At 49.0% G+C, this 22290-nt stretch overlaps 1 protein-coding gene across 2 annotated transcripts in view; it reads left to right on the top strand.

Moving 5' to 3' along the window:
• Positions 1–22290, top strand: part of Adcy5 (adenylate cyclase 5) — a 151250-nt gene that overhangs the window by 86135 nt on the left and 42825 nt on the right. For both annotated transcript variants that reach the window (XM_030249085.1, NM_001012765.5), the window contains exons 2-3: positions 8173–8322; positions 12513–12634. In XM_030249085.1, the coding sequence (XP_030104945.1) occupies positions 12552–12634 (83 nt within the window). In that variant the 5' untranslated portion in view covers positions 8173–8322; positions 12513–12551. The remainder of the gene's footprint in view (positions 1–8172; positions 8323–12512; positions 12635–22290) is intronic.

A 22290-nucleotide genomic window follows, 5' to 3' on the forward strand; every position in this document is an offset into this window, starting at 1 on the left:
GGGGTTTCCAAAGTGTGGATGTTTGGGAACTATTAAATATTCATAGGCCTCTCCCCACAGGACAGAATTCCAAATCCTCCAGTGGTAAGGGTCTTCCTGGTGTGGCCCTCGTTGGTCTTAGGTCCCCTGGGACTTGTCGACCCATTCCAGCTGCAAAGCGTGTGTGAAACGCAGAGGCCAGGTCAGACGCAGAGCTGAGATTTTGCTACTCTGTTGGAACCCCCTAACTCCATTAGGTGTAATGTCTATGGGGATCTTGTCTGCTCACACATACACATGTGCACATGCATGCATGTGTGTCCATGCAGTTAAATATGTCCCCTGAAGTCAGCATGGTGATGATCAACAGTCATGTCATGTCACGTTGTTAGTGGAACAGAGCTGGGCAGCATTTGCATGAACCATCCTTGTGTCCAAAGTATCATGTGTACACTAGGCTCCCCAGGTGCCTGGAAGCAGAACTCCAGGAGGGTTTGACTGGTACCTCCCCTCTAGTCATAACCCAAGAAGAATTCCTGCAGAGAGGGTTAGCACCCGTGAAGACCTGGTGCACACCCTAGCCTGCTTCTTGGTAGACAGTGAGAGCAGGCAGTGAGTGAAGCAAGCTTAATGTCTCTCTCTTAGTTCCATTTGCTGCACCCCCCCCAAGCCCCCAATAATCTTATCCCTGACCCTGAAACCCCAGCACCGTCTTGGCCCTCACTAGTTTGTGTTTAGTGAATGCGAGATGAAGCACAGTGCTTAGCGAAGCCATTTGGACCCTATTGGGTTACGACTCCTGCTTTATCTGGATTTGCATGGACTGCTGCCATTGGCCTGTGGACGGCAGGAAAGGCTAGATTACACCAGGAGAGAGCAGGATTGAGACCTGGGGATTAGGACCCACTGACTATAGCCCTAGCCTGCTGATAATTACCTTGGAGTCATGTCTTAAAAACCTACTGTGGCCTCTCTTTCTGGCCCAGAAAGATAAAAACCTACCTACCCTTTCTTTGTCTGGCCAGCTCCTCATATTCTCTCTTCTAGATATGATCTAGTGTTCTTTTTTTTTTTTTAACCAAGATAACTTATATACAATAAAAAGCATCTGTCACGGGTTCAACAGATGCATGTAGAAATGTATGCACCAACACAGTTGAGATACCAACACAGTTGAGATAGTAACAGTTTTACCACCCCAAGTGAGTTCCTCCTGCTGCCCTATGTAAACACTTAACCACACTCTTGCCCCACGTAAACATGTATCTGTTTGTAGTCCTGTCCCGTTTCCCAGAATGTCATATCTGTAGAATCGGGCTGCCCCCAGATCTGGGCATCTCTACCTCTTTCATTTTAGCATGGTGTATCAGGGTTGATCCATACAGGGCACAGCAGCGGTTTATTCCTTTCTCTGATGGAGTTGGTGTCCATGAACAATGAAGTGTAGCATCATTGCAACAATGTATCTTGTCATATGTCTGAATTAGTGTCCATGAACAATCAAGTGCAGCATCTTTGCATCAATGTATTTTCTCGTCTCATTTGAATAGACACCTAAGAGGGGGTGTGGTGGGGGCACAGGGATGCCAGAGTTACAAGGCAACTACACATTTAATGTTACCCAAAATGCCTGAACTATTTCCAGAAATGGCCAGATTATTCCCAACATCAAGGTGGAAGATTTCCGGCTCTGTCATCTCTGTCTTTGGTATAGTAGTGCTTTCTTCATTCTTTCCATCTTAAACTTACAGTGGCTTTGACCATCCTTATGGTGACAGCAGTGGCTCATTGGTTTTGAAGCTGGCATCTCTCTGATGGCCACTGATGTGGGTAGAGTGCCTTTGCAAGTCCTCATTTGTCACCCACCTATCCAAGGGGACAAACCATTTAGTTAGTTGGGGTTTTGTTTGTTTTGGCTCTTTTAAAAAGGTAAACTATTTGTTTATTTAATGTTTGAGTTTCAAGACTTCTTTATTGATTTTGAGTTTAATATTTTAATCAAATATATCATTTGCAAATATTCTTCCCATTCTGTGGCTCGTTTCATTTCTATAGCTTTTTTTGAGAGGTATTCTTAATTTTTAAAAAAATGTATTTATTTTATTTATATGACACTGTAGCTGTCTTCAGACACACCAGAAGAGGGCATCAGATCCCATTACAGATGGCTGTGAGCCACCATGTAGTTTCTGGGATTTGAACTCAGGACCTCTGGAAGTGCTCTTGACCACTGATCCATCTCTCCAGCACTGATGTTCTTAATTTTAACAAAATTCATTTTTGCCTTTTTCCTTGATCATTTGTATTTTTGATGTAACATCTAAGGAATCATTGCCAAATGCAAGGCCATGAAGATTCTTTTTTGGGGGGTGGGGGTTGTTTTTGTTTTTTTATTTTTGTTTTTGAGACAGGGTTTCTCTGTGTAGCCCTGGCTGTCCTGGAACTCACTTTGTAGACCAGGCTGGCCTCGAACTCAGAAATCTGCCTGGCTTTGCCTCCTGAGTGCTGGGATTAAAGGCATGTGCCACCACACCCGGCTCAAGATTTTTTTAATTTAATATCTTTATGTAATAGTGTATTATCTCAGTTCTTGAGAGGCAGAAGCAGGCAGATTTCTATGATTTTGAGTCCAATTGGTCTGCATAGTGAGGGCCAGGTCAGCAGGATTACATAGTGAGACCATGACCAAAACCAAACTTATAGAAGAAATATTTCTGCTTATGGTTCCAGAGGGATGAGTCTACCCTGACAGGTCAGGATGTGTGGACACAAGTGACAGGAGTGACAGCAGAAGCAGGAATTGGGGGATCACATCTTCATCTACAAACATAAAACAGAAAGCAAACTGAGGGGGAAGCAAGACAAAACTCTCCAGGCTTGCCCCTAGCAGTGTACTCCCCCAGCAAGGCTCCACCTCCACAAACACACTTGGTCCTAGGTGCTTAAATAGGGGACCCTATGGGAACCATCTCTCATTCAAACTACCTCATGTTGTCTCAGAAATGCTTATTCTTTATTCTTGGACAATGCATGCTCTTCAACATCCATGCTACACTCACTGTCTGGCTTGATGTGATGTGGATACCAGTAGCTGCTAACAATGGCTGGTCACACTCAGAAGACAGCTCTCCCCTCCCCACACCCCCTGCTTCTTACATTCTATCCGCCCCTTCTTCCTTGATGGTCCTGAGCCTGGGCTAGAGTTGAAGGGTGATAATATCCCATTTAGGGCTGAGCACACTTCTCAACACTTTGACCAGTCATGAGTCTGTGTTGGCTGCTTTTCACTGCAAAAAGAAACTCTTTTGACCAAGGTTGGCAATAGCACCAACAAATGGGTATATATATAAACAATCAGAAAGCAGTTTGACATCACGTTCAGTTAGCGAAACAACAGTAGTGAGTTTCCCCTCTAGGGCCATGACTTCCTGTGCCATGAGTTTTTAACCAGGTTTACAGTACTAGACACGAGTTCCCTCCTGTGGTGCAGGCCACAAACCCAGTGGTTGGTTGTCCTATAACATTTAAGCCGCTACTGCACCCAGGCCAATCTTGCGTGGCAAGTCAGTATTGGGCAAGCAGTACTTACCACTGGTGTGTTTATTGATCACCTTCCTCCCCCAGAGACTCTGTAGCACTTGTTGGCACTGTGACAAGGAACCAGTCAGGAGGAAGTTTCTAAGGCAGTGTGTCAGCTTGATTTCTCTATGTCCCTCAATCAAAATGGGGTTTTCCTTCGGCAAGAGAGTTATAATGGGCATTGAAGAGCAATGACAGTAGCCCGTGCTGTTTTGAGAACCTCTCTGATAATGACTTACAAAACAATAGCCACATTGCTGAGAGTTTTCATTTGACAACCATATCTTCTTGGGAAAGCATGGTCTGCTCGTGCAGGGTACCTTAAGGTTCAAGCTCCTTAATTTTTTTTCTTAATTAGCTTACAAAGCAATAGGTTTCCTCCCATTAGCCTTTTTGCACATATTCAGTTTTGGTTAATCTACTCTCTACCCCTTTCTCTCTCTAACTCCCCTCCCCCACCCCACTAAGCCTTCCATCTGCAGTGTTCCTCTCCTAAGGCCAAATCACCTGTGTTCTAGCCCCTTCCTGATCTGAGGCCTCTTCCTCTTCCCCTTATCACGGGCTCTTTCTAGCTTTCTGACCTCTACAGATACTTAAAATCGAACAAAGAAGTGTAAAAAATTTAAGGGTAGTATATATGGGCTGGAGAGATGACTCAGTGGTTAAGAGCACTGGCTGCTCTTCCAGAGGTCCTGAGTTCAATTCCCAGCAACCACATGGTGGCTCATGCCCTCTTCTCGTGTGCAGGCATACATGCAGACAAAATACTTATATACATTAAACAAATAAATCTTTTAAAAAAAAAAAAGCTAGGATTTACCAATGCATTCATATGCTTTCTTGGAGGAGTTTTATAGTTACAGCTCGTAGATTTATATCTTTGTTCCTCTTTGTTTTAACTTTATATACAGTGTAATATAGGGTCTAAGTTCCATTCTGTTGTATGTATACAACTGTCACAGCCTCGCTTGTTGAAAAAGGCTCATCTTTCTTCCTTTAATTAATTGCTTATTTTGTCAAAACTCAACCAACTATTAATATATAATTTTATTTTAAACTCTATCCTATTGACCTATAGATCTGTGCTTTCTAAATTACTGGACCCTTATAATAAATCTTGAAGTTTAATACTTTAAATCACCTTGGGTTATTTTGCCTGTTCTTGTTGCTTTGATCATGGCCATGTTGTATGTGAAGATTATTTGGGGTAACAACTGACATCTCTGTTTTCTAATACAAGACACAACTCTCCATTCTAAAAATAAGTTCTACTATTCCTTTCATCAGGGTTCTGTAGAAAATAAACTTAATTAGATATATAGTATATATCATTTTCATGGTTCTAATGCTATGTAAATGGAACTTTACCAAATTTTACTTCCAATATTTCATTGCTTGTGTATAAAAAAAAAAAAACAGTTGCTTTTAAGAGTCAGCCTTAGAGCCAAGACTTGCACAAGCTTGCATGTTAACTCATGTTTCCTAGATTCAATAGAATTTTCTATATAGATAATTATACTGACTTCAAATAGACAGTGCTGTACTTTTTCCCCCCTCAAAACTAATTCCCTCCCTCCCTCCCTCCCTCCCTCCCTCCCTCCCTCCCTCCCTCCTTCCTTTCCCCTTTTCATTGGGTCTTATTATGTTGCCCTGGTTGGTCTTGAACTCATGGACTCTGTTGATCTACTACCTCAGTCTCTTGAATAGCTCGGCTTTCAGGCACACATATGCTGCTGCCTCTGGCTCCAATCTGTATGTCTTTCTTTCTTTTTCTTGTCTTCTTGCATGGTCTGGGACCTCCAGCCCTGCAATGAATGGGAATTGTGAGCAGGACCATCCTTAACTTTCCCACAGCCATGGGTAGAACATCCGTCTGTCCCAGTAAAGGGTGTTAGCTGTAAGTGTTTGTGTCACCAACCAGACTGACTTTACTTCCATTCCTAGTTTGGTGGGGGTTTTTTCCCCCTTAGGTTATGAATGCATGTTATATTTTATCAAAGGCTTTTTCCAGTAACTACTGTACTGCCATGTAGCTATTCTGTTTTAACCTGTCAATATGGAGAAGCGCTTGGTGCTTGAAGCGGAAACCAGCCTCCATTGCTGGGATGACTCCCCCTGGGTTGTGTTGTCTTGAGGCATCGATTTGTCTGTGGCTAGCACGACATCTTCTCCAGGTTCTTTTGTGCTGCTTCTGCTTTTGCCACCTAGCACCTCCTCTCTCCTTTCTCAGACGTCCCCTAGGGATATTGGCTCGTGGTCACTGACCTGATTATACCGAAGGCTGTGGTCTCTTTTCTCCTTTCTTGTCCTAGGGTTCTTCTGTGCCTTGTCTGGCCCCAGCCCCAGCCAGGTTTTTGTTCTCTCGCATTTTGCCTTGTGTCCTAACCTACCTTCTATTCCCTTTGAATTTGCCCTTATCAGTCTTGGAAGCCATGCACTTGTCCTGGATTTCGATTCAACAATCTCTAATGGTTCCCCCCTGTATCAGAGTTAGGCTTGGCTTTCTCAACCTGAGCTACTTATTTTCCTTCTGTGGATTTCTGGAAAAACTGAGTTATTTATTCAAGGACCATGTGTCTCTTATGACTGATGGCCTCACTGCATATCTCTCAATGCTCAGTGCACCCTAACCTGCCCAGAGGCCTCCTCATCTCTCCTCCACTTAGGCCTTCACCTCCACCTTGTTGCTTGATGTACAGTGGTTCCTGCTTTGTATTACTGGTTCTCCTTCAGTTTTTAGTCACACATCTCCTAATCTTAGATGGTCTGAGTTGCTACAACAGAGTACCATAGACTGGGTTAGCTTATAAAAACATTTGTTTCTCTCATTCTGAAGATTGGAAGTCTGAGATTAAAGTGCTGGCTGGATTCTGGTGAGCATCCTCTTTGGGGTTCTCATATCTTTATCTGATGGGGAGCAGAGGCATCTCTTCCCATTAAGGCATTAAGCTTAGCCATGAGGGATCCATTCTTTTGACCTAGTCACCTCCTTACCCCACCACAGTAGACATTCTAGGGGCACTTGAACATCCCCTATGTTCAAGGGGATTCTTTAGTTGGCTTGCTAGCCGCCATGGAGCAGGATTTTCGTCCCTTGTCATAAATGGATTTCTAATATCGTGTCTTTATATAAAATGCCAAGATTTGGGGGTTGATAGGATTTGGGTGGAAGTTGGCAATGGTAACATTAGCCATCAAAGTTGGGGCCACAGGTCACCTGAGCCTGCCCATACCTTGTGGTTCAGAACAATCTTTAACTGTGGGGAAGACAGACTGTGAAAGATGAGAGATAACTTCACTTTGTAGAGCAGAGCAGACACTCTCTGGGACATCTCTAGAGACAGATGGCACCATAGCCAGCATGAGCCCATTTGGCCTCCGTGCCTTCACTGGGCTGGGGAGGCTGTGAGTGACACTAATATGACCTCAGAGTGTAGCAAGGGAAACCTTTATTAGGCCTAAGATCTAAGTCGAGGACAGAGACAATGGAAGCCCCAAAGGACTGTGGGAGTCTTGTGTTTCACCCGTTGCTGGGTGGAGGGAAGCCCTGAGTAACACTGAGAATCATATGGACAAGCACCTTCCTCACTCAGGACTGGGGGCCAGTGATGCAGGGAGGAGCCTAGTGCTCTCTGGGGTTGAAAGTAACAAGCTAAGGAGAGAAACTGGAGGAGCTCAAAGTCCTCACAGCCCACAGGCCTAAGCGAGCCCCTAAGCCTCTCTCCTGGCTTCTGTTCTATGTGTCTCAGGGCAAGGGTTGGAGGACCAGGTTCAGCATCTAAGTATCCATGGAGCATCACTCCCAGGTCCATCCTGGAGAAGCTCGGCTCACTGGGCTTGTCGGGTGGCAGTCCCTTGCGTTTGAGGGGTGAGGGGGCGAGGTCTATTGCATCATTCAGTTTTACCTTAGTCTCTCAGTAAGGACTCTTTCCAAAGACGCTTAACCTTTGGTCTGCTGAGCAGCAGGGCGGGAATGCTTTCCCACACACATCTCAGTCAGCATGGAGCAGGGAGGCCAGGAAGAGCTGGGAAAAGGCAGATGCTGGCGTATGGGGAGATCAGAAACCTTTGGCTGCTGCAGAGAATGGAAGCCTGGGGAAGAAGGGATTGGGCCTCATCTCATCCCCCCTGGCCAGGTTCATCCCTCAGAGTGGATATTATGGTCCTGTGGCCTGTGGTCATGAGAGCCAAATTTTAGAGTAATAAGTCAGAGGCCCTTTGTGCTATACCAACTCATACTTTTAAAAGTGAAGTCCCCCCTACCCTTCCTATGGAGCCTTCCTGTTGGTAGCCTCCCACTCTATGCAGAAGGTTATTTTAATTTGTGGTATCTCTGGCATATTTGGTATGATTATTCAGGGACTCTGTGGTCCTTAGGTGCTGTGCCTCGATCACAGGCCAACCAATTTCAGATCTTTGGAAACATTAGAAAATCTGGATGATTGAGTTTGACTCATTCTAGTCTTGTTTTAACCACCTTGGTGTGCGTCTGTTAGTGGCCGGGTGTGAACTTGCTAAGATGCGGGGACTTGGGGGTCTGGAGGACCAGGGTCAGGCAGGCTCCGGTGCCCAGGCCCGCTGTGTTCCTGAGTGTCTTGTTTTCTCCCTCTGCAGCTTGTCTCCAATGTCCTCATCTTCTCCTGCACCAACATTGTGGGTGTGTGCACTCACTACCCAGCTGAGGTCTCCCAGAGACAGGCCTTCCAGGAGACCCGGGAGTGTATCCAGGCTCGGCTCCATTCCCAGCGGGAGAACCAGCAACAGGTGAGTGAAGAGGAGCCAGGAGGCCTGGATGTCAGCCAAGGCCTGCTGCAGACACACAAGCAAACGGCTGGCTTGCGATCTGCCTGCCTCTCCCCCCAGGCCATGCTCATCCCTCTGCCCAGTCCCTCCTCCTAGCAGTATTTCCTGCAGGGAGCCCGACTCTGTGGTTCCTTAGAATCCCGTCTCTTGCCTGTGTGCTCCTCACGTGACCCTGTGGTCAAGCAACAAAAGCCTTTCTCTATCCTGGTCCCCTACGAGTTGAAGATGTGAGAACAGCCAGCGTTTCCAGCCTGGACAGAGGCTTGGACCCAGGAGAAGGGTGAGAGGGGCAAGCACTGTGAGCCCCTTGGGGACCCAGCCCCAGCTCTTCTTCTCTATCCAGTTCTGGGTGTGGATACCTCAGAGAAGGAAAACTGTCCTGTTTCTCCCCAGACAGTACTTGACCAGAGAGGCTGACCGTTGACAAGGCCACAGCTTTGTGCCAAGAGAGAAAGCACTCAGAATTTCTCCAGAGTAAGATGGGGCAGGGACTCAGGTTGGCATCAAGGTTCTAGCTGTTTCTGCTCTGAGGGAAGGGGTTCAGTTCTGAGTCACCACTGCCCCCTTTTCTCCGTGCCACCCAGACAGATGGTTCTCTCTCCTCACTTTCCCTCCAACACAGTGTAAAGCTATGGTACTGAGGTCAGCAGGGTGACGAGTCTCCACACACTTGGACCAGGCATGACTCTGGAAGTTCTTGTAGACCAGCAAACACTGGCAGAGGGTCCTGTATGCCGCATGCCATCAGTTCCTGTGGCAGATGCGAGCACAGAAGGCCCTCTCTTCTGAGCTGGAGACAGGAAGGGATTGGCTAGGGCAGCAGAGACGTCCACACAGTGGCCGCTCTGCTCACTGAAGTGTGGGTGTCTCTGTCTGGTGGGGATGCATGCTAGATGCTCACGATGACATCGTTGCTGTCATCCAGATGGCCATGTAGGGATGAGCTTTCCAGGAACCCCCTGTCCCTGCCTGTCCTCTCTAACCCTGCCTCTGTGGCTCTGGTGTTTTGCCAGGTGCCCAATGGACATTGACCAATCTGAAGCCTGACTGTCCTTGTTCATGCTTCGCCACTTTGGAGACACAGGCGTAGATATCCTGGGCTGGCTTTTGACCTTGTCTGTAGGCAAGGATGATTTTGAGCCTCTTGTCCCCTTGCCTCTGTCTCCCAAATCCTGAGGTTATGGGCATTTCCTCACCATGTCCAGATTCTACACTGCTGGGATAAAACGCAGGGCTTCGTGGCTACTACACAGGTACTCTGCCAACTGAATTATACATAGCCCTAGCCCTAGCCCTGACCCCAGTCTCTATTCACTCAACCCTCCCTGGGCTTCTGGCCTAGCTTCTTGAAGGAAGCTCTGCTCAGCAGTATCTCCTGGGTCTTCTCATTGCCCTGATAGGCTTACCTCACCTTCCATACACACCTGCTCGCCCTTAAGTCCCACCTTCTTCAATCCCTGTGCTTTGCTCCAGCGTTTCTCCCCTGAGAAAGAAACACCTTCCTTCATTTGCATTGTACGTGGTCACTCTGGACATTATCTTTCCCCAAGGATAATTCTCATCTGTTTTTGTTTTCTTGAGGCAGGGTCTCCCTGTGTAGTGCAGACTGGGCTGGACTCTTCCCCTCTCCTTTAGTCTCCAAGTGCTGGGATTCCAGGCATAAGCCATGACAGCAGCCCAGATAATTGTCATTTCACAGCTCATCCCTCTACTTGTTCTGGTCCTGGCCAGGCTGTTCCTGCCACTAAAGTTCATAGGGGTTTAGGGAAGAAACTATTTGCCACACCATGTTTAGGGCCAAGAACTGGGTGAGTCACCTTGCTTTCAGCTGACCAGAGCCAGCGACTTGTGTAGGGGGAGCTTCTTAGGGTCCCACCTCAGCTCCTAAATTCCACATCATGTAGGCACTCAGAGTTGTTCATCTCTCTACTCATACCAGTCATCCTCAGGATAAAAGTGTACTGACGTATGGCAGCTCCAACATTTACACTTGAAGCATACTTTCTCCCAGCTGTCTCATGCCACAGAAACTTCCCTGTAGATCATGTCTCTCTCACCAGCAGCTGTTTATTAAGACTTTAGTACATGTGCGATGGCCTTCGGTAATATGTGCACCAATGCCTGAGAGACCAAGCACACCTCAGACAGCTACATTCTTCACAACAGGACATAAGACCACGGGCTGTGGCACTGGATAAGACACAGCTCCTGCCCCCAAGGAGGCCTCTTAGATCTACCTAAGGGGAGGTACAGCTAAAAGGCTATCGACGTACCAGAGAATCAGAGGTTTTATAAAAGAAGAGCAGAGTTGGATGGGGATGCTGGCATCTGGGAACGGTCATCCTGAGCAAGGCGATGGCCTACAGCATATAAAGATGTGGGTCCCAGTTCAGGGACTTGTGCACAAAGACAAGAAAAGCTCCAAAGCTGGAGAAAGCCCTAATGGTTATTATATTGGGGTAGAACATAGGTATCAATTCATGGGTGCCAGGAGAAAAGTTGGGGAGTTAGGGAGGACTCAGAGAAGAGAGATGGTGAGACCAGGCTGGGGCATGGGCTGGTCCTGTAGCCAGTCCAGAGCAGAAGAGCATGCTAGGAAAAGAGTGGGCCCAGGAGGGATGGTGGGGCATAGGGGCTGTCATGAAGGACAAGGAAGGGTGAGCTTAGCTGGCTCAGAGTCCTGTTTGATGTGCTGTTAAGCAAGGCGGTGCTAGAGCAACATATTTTGGAGAGATTTAAGCCATACAGGCAGCAGGGAGGGCTGAAAGGAAAACTATGAGCCGGAGTGGCACTGCATGTATCCCAGAGACAGGTGCGCAAGTCATGGACGCAGTGGACCAGGATACAGAGGGGAAAGGACACACTGAAGAGCTCTTCCTAGCTCAGCGCTGAACCCTAGGGTTTGGCCTGGGGCCAAGAGGAAGGGAATAAATACCAGAGGAAAGTTCTAGAAACGTAAGCAGTTTCTACAGAGGCAGGAGGATGGAGGTGTCCTCTGTGAAGGCAAGGGAAAGCAGGAGGCAGAGGGGGAGCCTTATGGGGGGTGTAATGTCATCCCAGTGGGGGTGAAGTGGGCATTTGGAAGCCAGTGAGCCCTGGGCTGGATATGAGTGGAGGTGACATGAGGGTTGATGGAAGGTGGCGGCTGGACAGTTCTTGCTCCCTGAGGCAAGAGTCTCTAGAGGACAGAAGTAGGGGACGCTTCCTTGGGCACCCAGAGGAAGAAGAATCAGAAAGGATACTGAAGCAAGAAGGTCTCAGGGTTACCTGGTGGGTGGGATACCCAGAAATTGGTGCAGAATGATGGGCAGGAGAGGCTGCAGGCAGCCAGAATGAAAGACCTTGTGAGCCTAGCAGAGGGCCTGGTCTCTAGCCAAGGCTGGGTCATTCAGGCAGAGCCACTGGTGGGGCACCTTGGAGCAGAACAGACCTTGGAGGAAAAGTGAGGAACTGAATGAAATCTAGACTCTGTAACCAGCTGACATGACTTGCTGCAACGTGGCCCTGTCCCATCCCCCTGCTTCTCTCCCACCTCCCTTGTGACTGGCTTTAACTTGTCTTGGTTCCTCAAAGTTAACTTTGTCTCTCTTGTTCTTGGGACATTCACTGTCTCCCACTTGGAACTGAAAGACTCTGAAGGGTCTTAGTCCTTCTAGACTCCACAAAGCCTTCTCAGATGCCAGCAGTTCTTGCAGCCCAGGGCAGGTAGCCTGTCAGGGCTCTGGGAAGAGCTTTGCCTACCTGTAGGTTCATGGCTCTGATTCTTATACTCAGAATGCTGCCTGGCACTTGGTAGACATTCATAAACCCTTGACTTGTTGAATGAGTCCAGCTAATGCTGTCAGTAGCGATGCAGCCAAGCCACAGAGGCTTTTTAAGGCTTTAACCCAAGCTGCTATATACTCAGGGATCCACCAGGAGTACGGTTGCCAGAGCAGAATGGAGGGAAGCTAGGCAACGGACCAGGAGGTATCCCAGAGAGCCTTGGGTGTGACTCTAGTTCTTCTGTCCCCATATACAGGTTCCGTGGGTCTAAGGAGAGTCTGGGAAGTCTCCCTGGGTCCTGCAGGCAGGGGCATGGGTATGGATGACAGGGGACGCACCAGAGACGTGGATGGAATGGTGACAGACTCATTTGCTTCCCTCTGCAGGAGCGTCTCCTGCTGTCTGTCCTTCCCCGTCATGTTGCCATGGAGATGAAAGCAGACATCAACGCCAAGCAGGAGGATATGATGTTCCACAAGATCTACATCCAGAAGCATGACAATGTGAGGTAGGGGTGAGGGCAGGGTGGAAGAGCTGGACCCTGATGGAAGACAGCCTCTCTTCTTCCTCCTAATGGGGGCACACCCTAACAGGGTGGCCTGGTGCTGTGGAGCAGGCAGCACTGCCCTTTCTCTGTGTAGGGGAATTAGCACTGTTTAATCTGAAGTAGGCAGCGCAGTTGCAAGAGAGAATAGAGAAAGAAGGGGAGAAAAGAAGCGGGCCAGCTATGGGGAGACTACTCACCTGACAAAGACAGAACACACAGCCTTGGACCCCAGTGTCCTCCTCATTATAGTCCTTGTCACCAGCCTCTTACATGCTCCCAAAGCCCATGTGCAGGAGGCACAAACAACAATCCTAATTTCAGCTGGATGTTTGAGACCTGGGTGGAAAGCCCCACCCCCACCCCCCCACACCATCTCTGTAAAGTCTGCCTGCCCCAAAGCACACTTCACCTCCTCTGTGCGCCCGCTGCCTCCCTAGCCAGAAGCCACTGACAACAGGGATGTGCAAACAGATGTAGGTTAATAGAGTGCAAAATCTGCTTATGAGGTCCTCAGGGACATATGCGGTACAGGTGGCCTTCATCCACCGTGGCTTCTGGAGAGCCTGGCAGTTTCCCATTTGCCCATAAAAGGAGCCACTGTGAGGTTCAAGAAAGGTGGGGAAAATCTCCTAAGGCCTGAATCCTTGAAGGTTGAGTGAAGAGACTCTTGGGAGGCCAGGGCCGTTTTCCATCAAGGGAGCCACTGGATTGTGCAAACTGCCCCCACAGTGGCTGTCAACAGGGATGGAGGGGGAACAGGACACTGTGATTTGAATGTGGAACCCCAGCAGAACCATGCAGCTTCTAGATGTGCCCTAAAGTCTGAGACTATTGTTCTGCATTTATGGCTCCTCCCACACGCCTTTCAAAACCCAAAGGCCAAGGCTTTAAGGAGAAACATAGATGCATCCTGCGTTTGTGCTTTGTTGGGGGGGGGGGATCCTGCCACTCCCCTTTAGCTATTCATGTTTTGTATCAGGCAGATCCAAGCTGACCAGTAGATACCATGGTCTCCCAGGCAGATGGCCACCTGGCTGAGGTGCAGTGGAGGCTACCATGTGACTGATGGCCGTGAGCCCTGGGAGGTAGTAAGGCGTGCTGACTCCTCTGCCTGTCCTCAAGTGTGAAACGGTGACTTGCTGGGTGCTTTCTTGTGTTCCCCTGGTCCCCACAAAGTGTAAGAGGTTGGTATGTTATCATCTCTGCTATGCAGGGGACCAGGAGGCTAAGGCCCAGAGATTTACTCTTTATCAATGGTCCACAGCTGGCTAACAGGATTGCTTGTCCCCAGAAAGCTTTCAGACCTTTTGACTTTGAATATGTGTTTCTATACCAAGGTAGACCTTTGGACAAGGTCTCTGAGAGGAAGCTTGGAAAACCCTTGGGAGGAAAGAGGCCTAGAGGAAAAGTGAGAATCAATCTCTCCCTCTCCATCTCCCTCTCCCCCCTCCCCTCCCCTCCCCCTCCCTCTCCCCCTCCCCCCCCCTGATGTGTGTGTGCATCCTGAGTGTATCCACCCACATGGTTGAGGAGCTCCCAGGCTCTCATATGCTCTCTGGCTCTACCTAGGGACACAGGAAGAAATACCTTTCCCTGCCTGTTAGGACAGATGCAAGAGGCTTGCGTTTCGCGAGTGTGGAGGGGTGTTCCTCAGTGGCCTCAACATGTGGGAGCCGGGTCCTGACCTCCTCCTCTCCATTCTGTCTTCATACTCTCACCAACCCTGACATTGTCCCCAGTAGGGGACAAAGGTGCTTTCTTTTAGCAGCTCTGAGCTCAGCAGAGCTTCCAGTAGCTTCCACTGATGTCTACACAGATAATTCCGGGGGGTGGGGTGGGGGTGGGGGGACCTGCTCTGAGAAACATGGCACAGGTCCATAGTCCCAGTCCTGCAGCAAAGAGGTTTGCTCAAGAGGGTACCCTGCCTTCTCAATTCACCGCGATCATCTCAAGGGATGGCCCATGTATCTGGTACCCTTGTGAAGAGCCTGCAGTGACTTCATGTCATTAAAAGAAAAGGCACAAGGCTATCTCAGTATCAAGTCAGGTCCCTGTCACAGTGGATGTTTCTATCTAGGATAAGCCAGATTGATGGCAGCAATCAGCAAAGAGATGGGAGGAGAGAAAAGATGAAGACATTATGATGCTCAAGGGAACTGAATCTTAAATCCTCAGGGAGGGATAACCTACGGCACACACCAGAGATTAGAGTTCCATGGTCATACAAACCTCCTGCTGGGGTCCCCTCCTTGGCTTCTAGCCTGGATGCAGCCTTTGGGAGAGGCACATGCCACTCTAGCCCCAGATTTGGAGTGGGAGTTTAGATTGGGTAGTAATGGTGGACACCATAGTTTGAAAACTATGGTGGGGGGCGGGGGAGCTCAGGGAGAAGCCGTGGAGTACAGAGGCGAGGCCTGGGTTCTGGGGTAAAAAAACTCATGCATGGACTACGTGAACAAAACACTGAGCCTCTCTGAACCTCTCCTTCCTCATCAGCTGCACACAGAGTAGTAATAGTGTCTGCTTACTGCGGTAAGAGTCTGTGGAACAAGGGGGAGACAGCACTTAGCAGTTCCTGTGCTCAGCAGTCGGGAGCAGCGATGATTGTTGCTGTTATTTTATTTTTTTGCGCGTGTGTGTGTGTGTGTGTGTGTGTGTGTGTGTGTGTGTGTGTGTGTGTGTGGATTGTTATTCCGCCCGTAATCAGAGAGAGGCCTGGGGTTCTTAGCTGGAGAAGGAAAGGGTGATGAGTCACATTCTTCCACCCTCTGCAGAGCTGTAATATTTAGAGAGGGTGATGGCACGCTGCTCTCTGCCACACCAAGAGCAAGGCCACAAAGAAAGTAAATCAACCTCATAACATACGGCTCCCGGGTACCAGCAGGAACTGACCGAGGAGCTTAGATCGCTTCGGTCCTGGGCTACCACCGGCTGTGGCATGAGATCCCAGATGCCTCTCCTGTCTGATGAGCGTTGACAGATGGGCTGTGTCAGCCCCTGTGGCTGGCAGCTCAGATAGGGTTTCTATTCCTGCCCGGACATCAGGCCTCACAGGGTTGAGAACTTAATGCAGTTCCTTGTGCTGTAGTAACCCCCCTACCCACAACCATAAAATGATTTTTGTTGTACTGCACGAATGCAATTTTGCTACTGTGATGGATAGCAATGTAAATGTCTGTATTTTCCAATGGTCTTAGGTGACCCCTGAAAAGGTCATTTGGTCACCACAGGGGCCGTGACCCACAGGTTGAGAACCACTGGGCTAGCGGAAGTGGGTACAGAGTAGGAAGATGCAGACACATCCTGGGTCACTCTTACCAGAAGGCCACATGGTGGAGTGTCTGCGTGGAGCAGAATGGCACACGTGCTAGCCCTGTCAGTCAGCTGTGGGATTGCGTGTGGATTACCTGACTGGAGCCTTGCTTTTTCATATGTAACCTGGGGGGGTAGACATGTGTGTTCATTCAGCTGTTTAATGTATGTGGTACCTCTGCCCTCATCTGTGGAGTCTTGAGCTGCACTCTAAGATGCACTAGAGACAGGCAGCATGGCTTGGAGCTAAGGGACACACCCCTGGAGGCACTTGAAGGTACATGCTGTTTCTGGAGTGACTTAGAGTTAAGTTACAGGTTGTCTCTAGGAGTGATGTGAGGTGAGGTACCTGTTTTAGTTAGGGTTTCCATCGCTGTGAATAGATGCTGTGGCCAAGGCAACTCTTATAAGGGGGTGTTTCCTTGATTCAGAGCATCAGTTGATTATCAACAGGGCAGGAAACATGGCAGCTCACAGGCAGACTGGTGCTAGAGAGGTAGCTGAGAATTCTGCATCCAGACTGGCACCCAGCAGGAAGAGACTGAGACAGTTGGCCTGGCTTGAGCATCTGAGACCTCAAGCCCACCCCCCACCCCCAGTGACACACTTCCTCCAACAAGGCCACACCTCCTAATAGTGCCACTCCCTGTGGGCTGGTGGGGCCTGGTTTTTATTCAAACCACCTCAGTACCAAATGGAGACCTTTAAAGTTATATGCCTGGAAAGTCCCCAAACCCCAGCCTGCCTCGTAGTCTATTTACTCTGATGGCTGTGGAGGCCGCCAGGCTAGCTCTAAGATCAGGTAGCAAGCCACCAATCCAAAGGTCAGGGGGCAGAGAGTGCCAGAGACTCCTGAATTCCAGGGTGGTCCTACTGAGTGAGGGGGACCCCACCCCCTGACTCTCCCAACTCATACTGGAGTGCATTAGGTTTGAAAGGTGTTAGGTAATCGAATGAGCTAGGGCCATCCTTGTAGGAAGGTACAGGAAGGCCACCACCTCTAGGGGGTGTGGACCCTTCCTGGAAAGTCTATCCTTTCTGAGGTAGCTTGCCTTTACTTCATCCCTGTCCTTACATCCCCATGTCTATGGCATCTCATGTGGGATGCTGAGTCTGGGCCCCCACTGACTCCTTCTTAGGAAGCCACGGATCCTGAGGTTTTGGCAGGAATCCAGCAGAAGGACTGCCTAGGCTGGACCTCGAATGAGGTAGTATAATATCTCCCTACATTTAAGGGCTGTGGTGATGCCTTGGAGCCTCCCCCTTCCTCCAGTCCTTCTCTTTCCAATCCCTGCCCCCACCCCTGAAGGTTATCTTCTCTCCTGTCTTCTTCAAGGACATGGCTGCATTCCCTAGGTTGCTCTAGCGTCTGGCTCAGCCACTGTGCGGTGTGGTTCTGAATTATAATGATTATGGACCATGTCTGAGATGCTCAGATACCCATGGGTGGAGTGTGCCTTCTAGGGGGAGAGTGTGGAAAGTGCCCCCCTCCAGTCCCATCCTCAGCCATGTGATGTGTGGACCGTGGGCATCTCAAACCTGATGCTAGAAGTGTACCCAACTCCATTCCTTATCAAGTATGATTGCAAATGGCCTTGTGAACATTTACTGAGAACCTACTATGTGCCAGGTACTGCTATGAAAGGGACACTATTAGGGACTGTCCAGTCCTCCAAGGGAATGTAAGAGATGAGCTGACTGTGGGAACAGTGGCCTGACAAGCCAGCCAGTTCTGCTGTGTTAAGATGTGTATAGCAGCCAGGCATGGTGGCGCATGCCTTTAATCCCAGCACTTGGGAGGCAGAGGCAGGCAGATTTCTGAGTTCAAGGCCAGCCTGGTCTACAAAGTGAGTTCCAGGACAGCCAGGGATATACAGAGAAACCCTGTCTCGAACCTCCCCCCGCCCCCCCAAAAAAGATGTGTATAGCATAAGGGGCTAGAGAGATGGCTCGGCTGACGAGAGCATGCTGCTCTTATGGGAAGCTGGAGTTTGGTTCCTAGTACCCACATCTGAGAGCATGCTGCTCTTATGGGAAGCTGGAGTTTGGTTCCTAGCACCCACATCTGGTAGCTCCCATCTTTTGGCAACTTCAACTCCAGCGAATCCAACACTCTTCTGGCCTCTATGGGCAACTATGTGCTCATGTACATACCCACACATAGAAATAGACACATATAAATAAATGATAAATCTTTTAAAAACATAGGTCTAGCATAAGATCTATCATGTTTAAAGTCTGTCCTTGTGAGGATACGTGGCATTAGCTACATCCACTGTTGACAGCCACCCATATCCAGAGCTATAGTTCCCAAAGTGTGTAGCCATTAAACACATTCCTGTGCCCTGACCCCTAGTCCGGAAACTACCTTTCTGCTTTCTGTCCTTATCTGTTTGATTATTCTAGATATCTCCAGAATTTGTGATTTTGATGACTGGCTTGGCTCACCTGGTGCAACGTTCTCACGGTCCAACCAGGTTGAGGCATTTGTCAAGATGTTCTCCTTTGTCCAGACTGAGTAATATTCTATTTGCAGATGGAATTCTGCCTATCCTTTCTTCATCTGATGCCCCCTGGGCCGTTTCCACCCTTTACTGGTTTAAGTGATGCTGGTGTGTGTGTGTGTGTGTGTATACAGTTAATTACTGTTCACACCTCTGCTTTCAATTTGGTCTGGGGATATGCCCAGAAGTGGGGCTGCTGGTTCACATGGTGAACTGGTATGATTTTTGGGGGAAGCCCCAAACAGGTTTCCTCACTCCAGCCTTCCTGACAGCACCTGCTGAAGGGCTTTGGCCTCTCCTCACATGGGGTTCACTAAAGGCCCCCATTTGTATTGAGACACAGTATGAAGACAGCGGAAAACAGAACCAGCAATCAGCAAGGACTTAGTTCTGGGCTCTGAAAATTAAGACTCTGGCAAGCCAGGAAAGAGGAGACAGAGTGGAGAGAGGCACTGACGGCCCAGTCGTGTTTCTGAGACAAGTTCAAATAGGTGTGACCTGTGGGTTGGATCGTACTAAGAACTCAGACATGGAGATTATTCTGAGTGGGCTAAGTCAAGATGTGGGGAAGAGAAGTGGGTAAGAATCGTGTTCTAAGAGGAAAAAAAAGGTGATTTGCTCTCAGCCTTTCAAACATAAATGTTTTATTATATAAAGGATTATGTTTTGTAGTGAAATTGGAAAATGTAGGCGGGTAGAGAAGAAAAGCAATTCACACAGATCTAGTTGATGATTGCTGGGTCTTGGTTCAGCCTCCTCTGTGGGCCTCTCCTCAAAGAGGCATTTTCCTGAGCCTGTCACATCCCTGGAAGAGTGTGCACAGATTCCATTGGGTTCTGTTGTTTGCATGGGATGTGGGTAGGGAGTGGCCTGGAATCTGCAGGAGGCCCCAGGGCTAGCTAGCAAAGTGGGTTCCAGGATATGCCTTGATCTGAGGTACCCTGACTTCTCTTGGACTCTATTTACTGAAGGAATGCCCCTGCCCCTGCCAGGGTGGAGAGGCTGTGGCCATATGGGGTAGATTCTCCAATTGATGGCATTGTACATGCTAGTGTCCATCCTTGGTCATCTTCCCTTTCCTGTCTAGCCTGGGCCTCAGGTAGTTCTGACTGAGACTAACTCATCTACCCTCAATGGATATGAATGGCTTACTGCCCTCCTTTGCCTGACAAGGCCATGAACCCAAGTGTCTCTCCAGGCTGGGTGATTTGGAAAAGATCGAGTGTAGGTGTGGCAGGGGACAGCTCTGTTGGACACAAAGAAATGGTGTCCTGCACAGGCCTAGCCACTGAGGCTTCCTGCCTGTACAGAGTGGGAACACCCCACGGTGCTTCTGGACCCACTGCTATCAGCATCTTAAGAGGTGGGCGGAGACTTTACATCACTTTTGCCTTGACTGGGAAGGCTCTCAGGGCACAGTTGTTAGCCCTGCCAGCCCACCCAGTCCTAAGTGCCCCGTGGTGCTGCGGGGTGTGGCCTTCTGGGTAGGAGCTGGGCCAGATGTTGACAACTCGTAAGTCATAGATCTCTGAGCAGTGAGAGGGGACAATCGTAAGGAAATGCCTGTGGACAGAGCAGGGCTGTGGAGGGCCTGTGGTGCTAACTGATGGCCTTCCCCACACTTGGAGAAGGTAGGCTAGCTAGGGAGATAGCTCATTAGGAAAATACTCCCCATGTGGGCCCAGCCCTAGTGTCTAAGGACTCTCTAGTGTGGCCAAGAGGAACTCTTGAATGAGCTAACGTATTAGCTAACATCTTTCTGCTTTTCTGGGCCTGGTGCTGGGCTGTAAAGTAGCTTTAGAATCCCTAGTGATATGGTCACGAAACTCAGGCCCCAGAGCAGGTAGTCTGTGTTGAGGAGACCCTATGAAACACAGGAGCCTCTATAGGAGACAGGCATAAAGCAAAATCCTCCAACAACAATAACAACAACAACAACAACAACAACAACAACAACAAACCCCAGAGAATAGGCTTTGCCTCTCAAAGGGTGGATGTGTGTACAAGTAGCGGTTTCCACAGATTGGCCAGAGAGGTTTTGGGGGTTAGAGTTGGGACCTCAAAGACCTTGTGTGAGATTCTCCCAACTCAGGTTAGAGCCTGCTCGGCATGGCTCCTGGGGTGGCTGTGGGTGACTTGCCTTCCCCTCTGAGAGAGCCTCGGAGAAGACACCCAGCAGCTGGAGAGAGCTCAGGTTTCTAACCCTTCCTGATGATTAACCACACTGTCTCCTGGCCTTGGGAACCGCGTCCCACTGATTCTGTGAGGGTTGCCAGGGACAGACCCCCAAGTGTTATAGGCTACTCTCTGAGGTGGGAGGCCTCGTGAGGCAGAAGGAGGGCTCAGATTTGTTCTCTTGCTTGCCTTCAAGTCATGAGCATTCTCTTCCTTTCAGTAAATCAGCACCAGGCATTGCTGTGGCTGGAACTGTCTCCCTAGAAGATAAACTGAAGTGTTGACCCCCTAGTGCTTGTAAATGTGACCTCCATATCTAAAATGTTGCTTTCATGGATTAGGTTATCTTGGGCCAGCCATATGCAAGAAGGGGGGATGCTAAATGGCACAGTAGGGAATTTGTGTGTGTGTGTGTGTGTGTGTGAGAGAGAGAGAGAGAGAGAGAGAGAGAGAGAGAGAGAGAGCATTTATATACCTCTTGCTACAGTATATTGTTACACTGTCCCATTTTTTAATCACTGACCTCTTGCTATGTCTAAGTCATAAGTTAAACTTTATCACATGTGCCTGTGTGTATGATAAAGCACAGACTCTGTATTACCTATGACCTCGGGTGTGCATTAAGGGATTTGGAACAGATCCCCACAGGTAAGAGGCGCTGCAGTAGGAGCTTCACAGAGCCTATAGGTTAAGGTTAGCTCGTACTTGTCATAGAAGTATGACTCGTCTGCTTATGAGAGGAGGGAAGGGCTGTGCGACAACACACACTGAACGAAAAGATCTGAACCTCGAGCAGCCTCTGACTTAGGAATGTCTAAGATTGACAGCCATCCCCAGAGGAAGCACAAGTCTCGGGGGAGCCTGAGCCTGGCCCCACCAGAGCCTTGACTTCAGACTTCCAATACCAGAACTACAGGACATGCATCTCTGGCATTTCTGCCACTTTGTATTGGCAGTCCTTTAAACTAATATGGGCTCCTGCAACGTAAGAGTTATTGCCCAGATTTGGGGGTGGGGGTCAAGCTGAGGGCAAAGCAGACAGAGCCTGTGTTCAGCCAGTGCCTCAGCGGCAAATTCTGTAGGGACTGGAATATAACAGTGAGTGAGTGTGGTGAGAATCTCTTCCTCAGAGAGCTCACATTCCAGTTAGAGGAGGTTGACAAGAACAGAATAAGTAACAGCCACAGTGTTAGGTGCAGTGGTCCCTCTGATACACTGAGCCTGCTTTCCCAGACCCCCAGGGGAGGGGGACTTCCTGCAGATGGTCTAGAGCCCTGCCTATGCAGTGTTCTCCCTGTCCCTGCTAAAGTACAATAAACTTTGACTTTTCACTTAATTAAAAGGAACATTTACAGCTTCTCTTTGGCACTGCCAGCATCTCTCTCTCTCTCTCTCTCTCTCTCTCTCTCTCTCTCTCTCTCTCTCTCTCTCCCTCCCTCCCTCCCTCCCTCCCTCCCTCCCTCCCTCCCTCCCTCCCTCCCTCTCTCTCTTCTTGAGCTTTGGAGCCATTGTAAAGTGAAATAAGGCTTCCTGAACATGGCACTGTGATAGTCACAGCAGTGGATCTGATAGCTGAGACAACCACTAAGGTTACTGCTGGGCAGGCAGCACACACAGCGTGGACAC

Source organism: Mus musculus, chromosome 16 (genome assembly GCF_000001635.26).
Source record: "Mus musculus strain C57BL/6J chromosome 16, GRCm38.p6 C57BL/6J".
In the NCBI taxonomy this organism is placed as follows: Eukaryota; Metazoa; Chordata; class Mammalia; order Rodentia; family Muridae; genus Mus; species Mus musculus.